The following is a 10170-nucleotide window of genomic DNA, read 5'->3' as shown; positions in this document are numbered from 1 at the left end:
GTGGCTCTATATATCCTCATATACTGTTATATACGCGACACTATATATATATATATATATATATATATATATAGTATGTCTTATATATACATTTGGAATTATAGGTTTTTATAAAATGTTACGTGTTTTCAGCTGTAGGTACAAAGTTTATAGGCGCATAACCTATTTTTCTTTCTATATTAATATATATATATATATATGTCATTTAAACGAATAAATCATAAACCAATAAATTGCGTCTGTGTGTTCATAAATTTAATATAACAAACAATATCGAAATGACATATTGCCCAACTGGGAAGTCGACCGTAAACATTACAACGTATAAGCTTCAAGAAAATTGTTCATCTGTACGAAAACGTCCACTAAAAAAAGCCAACGATTTATTCGCATGTGCGGCGCTCCTAAGTCCTAAGGCTCTACGGTAATAATATAAAATCTTCCACTCGTAATCAATTATATTATATAGGCGGCAAATAGGCATTTCGTCCGGCGGGCAGAAATAAATTCTCTGAGCACGCGGATAAACCTACCAATGGTACTGTTCTCAACATTTTGTTGGAGTAAAATAATTTTAAATTAATAGTATTCAAAATATCGGCAATAAATGCCAAGTGACAAAATTTCTCGTAGTTACCGTCAAATTTACGAGATCTATTGCCTATTGGGTGTAAAATTATTAATATTACCTATAATTATATATTTATCAATTATTATCCATGATATCTACGCCTATACTGTTAAACTCGTCAAGCAGATCATAATTTAAATAAAATAAAAAGTGCTTCAGTCAAATGTCGTGACTCATGATATATGGGACGAACAACAGCAAATATCATATGGTAGTTGCAGTTAAAAAATAATAATAATTTCTAATCCCAACATGAATTTGCCGCGTAACTGGTTTTTAGTGGCCCAATAAACCGTATAACTCGTGAAAACTTTATGCACAGACTATTATATTACAACACGCTGAAACAAGTATGCCCAAATACATTCCTCTTGGAATTAACGATAAAAATGATTGACTACATTACAGAAAGATTTCTATACGATTTATTAATGTGCACATGGAAAGATATCGGACTAATAACAACGCCCGACAGACAAAATAGCATATATATAATATCAAAACGTATATTTTCATGATTATATACACTGTGGTACGATACCGAGCAAAAATCAGACACATGCTTCAACACATGACTGAACACGAGAAATTCCATTCGAATAGCTATTGATTTTAATTTTTAATAATACTCGTGTCCTATTGCAGCAGTGTTGCTTGTGTATATAATAATATATGTATATTGCAAATATACAGTGAAGCGTATGCGCATTAGATGTGGGTATAAAAAGTGCTACAATTAAGTCCAAGCTTATAAATTGTATATAACCTGTAAATAATTGTATATATATTATGTAACCTATTTTAAACCAACGCCAATGGCCTTTGACGCCGAGGCTTAATATAAATTAAAAAAAAAAAAAAAAAAAGTGCTACCCTAAGTTTTGGTGGCAATTTGAAATACTAATTCAAGTAATACTATAGACTACAACTTGCAGTACTGCAGAGTAAGTTTATACTTTTAAACTACTATAGTTCTTATGACAATAAGTTTGCTCGCCATTGAAATTACGATTTAGTAACGAAATACAGCCGTAGCGATAAGCGTTAATGTGTGTGTGTGTCTGTGCAGTTTGCCTACAAGCTCTGGTAATTTAAGGTGTAGTGAACAAAATTATTTTACAAGAGTAAAAAAGCACACAATATACGTTTATTATTATACCAACTTCCTAAAGAGGTAACCCAGAAAAGAGTTACTGCAAGTAATTATATTTTAAATTCTAGAAAAATAGTAGGTAGTTAAATTTAAATTCATGTTTCGAATATTTGCAGAAGTTAAATAATAAAAAAGTCTTTATTGAATTACAAGAAAGGAAATACAATACGATTTATGAAGATAGTTTAGTGGAGTGTCCGTATAATGAAACTTATTATACTTTTCAATTTGGAAAAATCATAATTTAAATTTATAAAGTAAAAAGTATTTTGATTTAAAAACATTCTATACATCAAACAAACACGAATTTCAAAACGAAAATGTTAAACCGTTTTATTTATTTATTCGCCTAATTAAAAAAGGTAACCATTCTTTAAAAATTAAATAACCACAACTCAATATAACAAACAACCACATAATTTCGCAAAAAAATAAGTTAATTAAGCCCGTATTTTATACCCAATATTATATCTTACACATTTTTACTTTTACTTTAAATATTTTATTAATCATTTTCAATATATTCATTCTTCAATATTATTATGAAGCTCTCAAAACTGTTTTGTTTGCATTGCGTTGTGCTGTCAATGTAGCTAGGTACCTATCTCAAAGGTATGTTTAAATTATTATACAAATATCTACAGCGATTATTGACTATTATAAGTTCCAACTTCAATTCGCTCTGAACAAACGGACGTATTATTCCGTTTTACGGTTATTGATCGAATAGTTTCTCATGCCAATATAATCCACCAAGTTATATCAAATAACCACAATATCTTGCATACAAAGTTTGTTGGATAATTGATAGAATAACGAATATTATTGATACATATTATTATTATATTGGTACCTACCTACGCAATAAATTTACTAAATTAAGTTTTATTGACATTGCATATTTTCTAATTAACTTATCTTCCAAAATAATATAAATTAGTCATTAGTGTACCAATACTGCAATATTGTTATTGTATAGACGTTATAGTATTATATCCGTTGTAACATAGGATTATTGATTACTTAAGTCATGAATGGTACCATTTGTACCTTCATTTCGAAATATTATTCTTGTCATTTCAATTGGCCAATATATACTAAAATGCAATATAATTATTTATTAAATTATTTTCATTAAATATATTTGTATAGTATTAAGATTGATTATTTATTTCCGTTGGTAATATTGTAAACTTTTTATTTGTTCATTTTCCATAAATTGTGCCTAGGTATTTTATTGCATTGATAATATTTTCATAATAATAAATAAATAATGAATAATGATGTAGGTTATCTATCTAATTAGATTAACAAATAAATCGTTATGAATATTTTTGTAGGCCATATTTTATCGATTTAATATCAATTATTAGATATGTTTCTATCATAACAATGGGAGTGAGCGATAGCAATGATAATTTATTATTAATTTTAAGTGAAGCATAGAAGAAATATAAACGTATTAATTATAGTGTAGGTGTAGGATATTACAGTAAATGTTATTAATTTCTCAATAAATTTTGCAATTTTTTTTTGTTGCGAGGTTTTTGTTTATTTCATTAGCTGACAAATTGCATATTATTATATGTTGTGTACTAATATTAAATTATTCTCAAACAATAAATGGAGCATTTTTAAATTTTTTTTCATTTGTAGATAATAAACAAACATATAATCATGAAGACATGAACTATTGACAGAGACACAGAGTATTAGAGTTTTTTTCATTCACGAAAATAATACGTAATATATTTTACGCGCTTGTTACATATACGAATCAGTCAGGTCTCAGGTTCTATTATTAGCTCAGAAATATGAGATCAAATATAAACTTTGGATAATCATATATGATTTCGACTCCAGGTAAAATCCAAAGTGGACATATTAATCATGTCCAGCCTATATAGACATATAATATATTCACAATTAAGATTTTGTTGCTCTAGAGTATTTCACGCCGTACTCATCCACTGATATGCTGTCCGCTGAAGTGGCAATAGGCCGCTTATAATTTTTGAACCAAACCCTACGTCACTGGAAATGAGGGACAATAATTGAAAAAAAAAAATGAAAAAACTGAAAATTTCTCATACTACCCGTAAATAGTTTAAAAAGGCCAAAATGTTATCATGTTTGGACAATGGTCATGTTAACACCTGATGAAAATTTAAAGTTTTACGATTACAATTTTTTTATTCAAATCGATTTTGTTGAAAATTAGTTTTGCGTAAAAATTTCAAATTTTTTTCTAATGCTTTCAAATATAAAGACAATTTTCCATTTTGACCTCCCGAATGCACCAACTAGATTCCTATAAAAAAATGTGTAGATGTCAAAAGTAGAGCATACAAATTAATTATCGGTTATTAGAGTAATAGTGTTATATGCAGAGGAAATGTCAACGACAGTTCACTTCTAACAGAACTACAGAGAACATGGAGTATTAAACAAACTACTTTTATATAACATGTTAGTCTTTTAATGTGGGTAAACAATTCAAAGGGCGGAGATTAAATAGGCACTAAAATAAAGTATCTCTACTGTGCCCTATGAAAAAAAAGTAATATCGCGGCGAAATAGTCGAGAAAATTATTGTTATAGACTATACTTATATGGAAACGCACGCATTAAATGTCCGCCGCCTTGATATATCCAAATTGGATCGGTGCCAGATTATACTGTAGAGCCATTAAGCCCATTTGCGGTATGACAAAAGCAAACTATTGGTTTTGGCCGTTTCGGGATAAATCCTGGCAATGGGCTGGAACTGACTTTTAAGCAGTCAATTTAACTGCGTATTAGTCATCCAGATAACAGAATTCGATTTTTTTGATTCAATACAACACACAAGCACATATAAAATTCTAGAACACAATTACAATGCTACATAGTATAGGCGCCTACTAGGTATACACAAATGCTATATTACATAATTAGTTTAACGGTTTTAACAAGAGTTAATCAAGAGTTATATTAATAGTTTATAGTAAATTTCATTTATCTTCTTTGACTGACTAAGTTGGGTACATAAAGAATCTGATTGATTAATTTGGAATTTATTTTATAGGTAACTACATTTTTTTATTTTTTTATTTTTTTATTATATATTTATAACAATATAATTAATACCTATAATATAACATACCTATCCTAGACTGACAAACCGTCTCCATTCAGAATCGTTTTTCATATACAATGATATTATATCATTGAATTCAAATTTAATACCATCCATTACAGAAACCCACTTGTAACCTCCGTACTGTACAGAAGAACGACATCCACACTTCCACACTTTAAAAATTTTTTTTTATGAATTTCTAAAAAGTTATAAGTAGAACACTGATTATTCTATATAATCGGGTATTTTTTTCCTTTTCACTTTTTTGGATTTTTGTCAGTACCTATATTCACGAATTATAAGTTTGAATCTACTGGTGAAACTTGATTTTGCATATTTCTGCATATTTAATGATTATTGTATATTTTTTACAAAATTCGAAACTTACTGCATATTAAACCGAAAATGTATAAAATAATATTTTGTCAGGTAGAAATATAAAAAAAAAATATTTTAGCATTAAATAACTGAAACAAAGATAAGATGAATAATCGATTACGATAAACATTAAACTTTATATTGTGTGTATCTTGCTAAAATATTAAAAACAAATCAAGTTGTTTTAACTTCTTAAACTTTTTTTTTTCATTTAATATTATAAGTTATTTGATTTGTAAATTAAAAAAATAATTCTTGCATGTTTTTATAATTTTTATTCATATTTCGATATTTTTCGTGCATGAAAATAAATGCTCCAGTCATCAGAAATTGCAAATTTTTATAATTTTGAAAATTTAGTTTTGAGCTATTTCTTCAAGACTAAAATGTATAGGACAAAATTGAGGGTGGATACCAGAGTACCGGACAATGGATTTAGTAAAATAAAAAAGTTTTTTATAATAATATTTATTTGATACCGTATAGCAGACTTATCCTAATCCGCAGAAGTACTCTATCCGACAAACTGAAATTTTGTATTTTCACTAATTTTTAATATTAAATTTTGATTCTGAGCAAACTGAAGACTGCAAGAATGGGTTTTTTTTTATATCTGTAGACAATTTATAAGTAGAAAAATACTCTGATCATCATTCATCAACTTATATGGATGATACTTGTAGCAACTTACCTTGGTAATATAGTTGGTACTTTTGGGAGGTAAAAATTGAAAATTGAAAGTCCTTTTAAAAATATTGGGAAAAACTTTAAAAAAAAATATGAAAATTGTAATATTATTATTAAAAAAATTGTAATTTGTTTTTTATTTTTGGCACAAGACTGCATTTTAATTATTCAGGTGTGCCGTTTGTATTTTAATTAAATAGAAATTAGTGTGCTAATTTATCCATTCTTGATAATCAAATTCCACTTTTTTCAATTAAATTTTAAAACTTTGTCAAGGACATTAATTAATTACAAATTCTAGATGTTTAAAGGTTTTAAGAACTGAAAAATAGATAACAATAACCTAATAGTCAAATAACAATGCATTATATAATTATATCTACATGCATTATGCATATTGAAATTAAACATGAACATTTTTAATCACATAAGTCTTAAGCATAAACATTTTATAATCAACCATACCTAATATTACAAATTTAACCAGTGAAACATATTTTTGAAGATTTTAAAGACTTAAAGATTTTACTGTCTCTATCAATATTTTGTGTTATAATATAAATATAATTAATTACAATTCAAACTTTTTTTTTTTTAATGTACATAAAAGAGTTTAGTAAATTAAAAATTAATAAATTTTATAATTTATTTTTATATTTCTTCAAGAACAATAAGATAATCAATCAAGAAAGAAATGCATAGGTCAAAATTACCAGTATGCAGTAGAATAACATAAGTAAATTAAAAAGCCGAATTTGTTAAAATAATTTATATTGTTTTCCATTTAGCCCACAAAAATATTTACTTATAGCCGTTCAAAATACACTACAAGTTCACAATGTGGTGTTTGTGGAAACATATCAACAGGGACAGCTTTCACTGGTACAAATGGAGCACCTTGTTTAGTTTTAGATTCAGCCATGGACAAAGATAAAAAGTTTTGCATAGCCCCTTTAGGATTGCAAGACATATATACTAATCGTTTCAAATGTGTCATTCTTCGTAGTAGCAATATTGCTTTGTTATCTATAATGAATAAGTAAATTAATGACTTGTTATCAATACAGTATAATATGAAGCTAGTGGCTTGCTTACGTAGTCCTGCTCTGGGTGGATCAACTATGGCAACTACATCATTAGCATTTTCCGGGTTCTGAAATTCACGTCTGTTCATAACTTCTTCAGCTTTTCCAGCAAAGAATATTGCATTTGTGATACCATTGTTAGTAGCGTTTAATTTTGCCATAGTCACTGCAGCTTCCTGAATTTCTACACCAATTACTTGAGCACAATCCTTAAAAAAAAAAATTATAAATTAAAAGTATTCTAATACATTGTATAGTGTACACAGTCAGCTTTCACATAAGAAACATAACCAAAAATTATTTTGAATTACCTTCGCTATAGACAGACCTATTGTACCAGAACCACAACAAACATCTAATACGGTAGTTTGTGAATTAATAGAAGCCAAATCTTTAGCGGCGTCAAACAATACTTCAGAAGCAGCTGTATTTATTTGAAAAAACGATTCAGGCGAAATTCGGAATTTAAGACCTTTCACTTCTTCAACAATATATTCTTGTCCATGTAACAATTCTAAGGGAAATGAATTTCCTTCGCCAGCACTAAAAAAATATTTTTATGATAAATGTGATGTAATATCAGAATATTTTTCAATAAATCAGGAATAAAGCTTCAAAAATATTTAAATTAAGCTGACTAAATTATTATATTTTAATTAATTTTTAGTTTTAAAGATAAAACAGTCATTTTAAAAAGAAGTTACTTCTAGCTATTAATAGTTATATTATTGATATATCAGAAATAAATACATAATATTTTTAATTCTTACGCTCTTTTTTTAGCTTTTTGAAAGTAAAGAGAATCTACTTTACAATCAGTTCCAGCTCCTTCAGTAAAATAACTCAAAATTAATTGTTTCAAAGAATTCAGGGCAGAGTCTTCCATGTTTTCTGTGTGTACTACACAAATTAACATCAATTGTTCAGTTTTTAAACTCAGTCTTACAGTTAACTGGCGCCAATGACCTGTATAATTTTCAGGATCAAATACAGGAAGTTTAGAAGCTCTAACCAAATCTTGAAAACACTACATAATAAAAGTATAGTAAATATTACATACATGAACATAAAATATGTGGCAGTATTTTATCATATTCTTATGTTCGCTATAAGTGAAATGAGAAAAATTGTTGTCCATTAGCATTTATTTCAAAAGAGATGAACTTACTTTAACAACATCCTTCATACGTTGAGGAACATTAGAAATATTATCAATAGGAGCAACACTAGTTTTTCCCTGGTTATATGCACCAACGCGAAAACCAACAACTGGCTCTTTATTTTCTACATCCATACCTAAAATTACAAAATATTTAATAAATAAATAATAGCGTTAACACAATTTTCATAAAGTTAAAAAGATAAACAAATATCATCATTATTTTTATACATTCCTAAAATAAAGTAAATTAAGCCATTAATAAATAATTTATATTTTCTTTATTTGACTAAAAATTAAAATTTCCTACTAATTTAGAAAAATGATATTGAACACATAATTACTTAAAAATTATTACTTTAGTTATATTTTTATAAAATATAAATATGCATAATTAATTAATATACCAGATACTTTACCTATAGTAAATTCGCATTTATTTCTATAACCAATACATTTCTCTGGATTGTCTTTAAGACTTTGTATTTCCAAAAGTTCACATGGAAGACCATTATTTACAGCTTGTTGTTTTTTTAACCAATCAAGTATACCTTGACCACACTTAATACGTTTCAATCGTCTACTATAATCCATAAGAACATTTCTTATAGAATTGGTTTTTTGAATTAGCTGGAACCAATAAAAATATATTATATTACATCGATAAATGTCTATTAATTATTTAAAGATATCACATATATATATATATATATAATAGAATAAAAACATGCCCTTATGTTTTTAATAAAACGTCACCATTAAAAACCAAAATTGTATGAGTACAAGAGGTCTACAATCATAGAGCAATGAGCAATTTTTCCAATAAATCTATAACATTCAACATGTTATTTTCCAAATTAAGTATAGGTACATAATTATCACTCACTTGCTCATCATAAGATATGTTATAAAAAGGTGTAACAGCACTTATCATCTGTTGTTCTGCACCAGCATTGTCCAATTTAATTTTCTTTACATCAGGACACTCGTCAAATTGTTCATTACGTTTTTTTACTAATGGATCAGGAACAGCTTTGGCATTCTAAAATGTTTTAAAAACAATGAAAACAATTTGAAAATTACACATATATAGGATACTTACGCTAGCATCTAATTTTGTGTTTTTCCAATTATATCCATTCAAAATACCTAGAGCTGTATTTTTGTCTTCTTCTGAACGAAAACACATATAAAGCCACTTTCCATTACGGTTAGGCGTCTTAACTTTAGAACAATTTAATTCCAATTTTATATTTATCAATTTTTTAAATTCCTGAAAATATTTAAAAGTATTTTATATTTACAATGAAATTGTAGTAATTAATATTCCTATTTCATAAATGTTGTTCCCTAAAAGATACTTACAGCAATCCCATAATGTTTTGGAAGGTTTCTTATTTCTATCTTGTACTTTTCAGAAGTGAAATCATCACGATCTAAATAAGCAAAAGGATCTCCTTTTGCCACTGATTTGGTTTGATTTTCTTTTTCTTCTAGTCCTACTTCACTGTCTTTTTCGTCAGAATTTATTTGAAATTCGTCAGCCAAAGACTCCAATTGACATTCTTTTTTGATTGGTTCTATTTCATTCACTTCTTCTTCGGATATTGATTCTGAATGATTTTCATTTTTAACTGTTTCTGGTTCATTCGATTTTTCCTCACATTTCATTTGAATTTCCTTAGTCACTGGTTCTAAACAATTATCAACATTAACTTCCATCATGGACTAAATTGTCAAATTTTATACAATTAAAAATTCGGTTTTAGAAATAAATCGCGTCTTGCTTTAAATTTATTATTTAAATAATAAATGTATCAAATTAAATTTTAAATTTTATAACCAAACATAAAATTATTGTTACCCGATTGATATCATTCTGGATTAGAATTGATAATAATTCACGTGTTTTTGTTGTTGTACTTACTGACAACAATTGTTAACAAAAATTATTGT

General features: G+C 27.2%; 1 protein-coding gene across 1 annotated transcript; it reads right to left on the bottom strand.

Annotated features, from left to right (window-relative positions):
• Nucleotides 1-6724: 6724 nt before the first annotated feature.
• Nucleotides 6725-10081, bottom strand: LOC107169710 (tRNA (uracil-5-)-methyltransferase homolog A-like). Its single transcript, XM_015519543.2, has 9 exons — nt 9580-10081; nt 9317-9487; nt 9101-9256; nt 8634-8844; nt 8224-8351; nt 7826-8082; nt 7367-7598; nt 7066-7264; nt 6725-6996 (listed from the first exon to the last, which is right to left on the bottom strand). Exons 1-9 carry the CDS (start codon nt 9937-9939, stop codon nt 6776-6778), a joined length of 1935 nt encoding a protein of 644 aa, XP_015375029.1. The 5' UTR covers nt 9940-10081; the 3' UTR covers nt 6725-6775.
• Nucleotides 10082-10170: the final 89 nt, after the last annotated feature.

Source organism: Diuraphis noxia, unplaced genomic scaffold (genome assembly GCF_037042655.1).
Source record: "Diuraphis noxia isolate RWA-SAM2 unplaced genomic scaffold, SU_Dnox_SAM2 contig0005, whole genome shotgun sequence".
Classification (NCBI taxonomy): Eukaryota; Metazoa; Arthropoda; class Insecta; order Hemiptera; family Aphididae; genus Diuraphis; species Diuraphis noxia.
The sequence above is the reverse complement of the archived record's forward strand: the minus strand, read 5'-3'. Positions and strand labels throughout refer to the sequence as shown.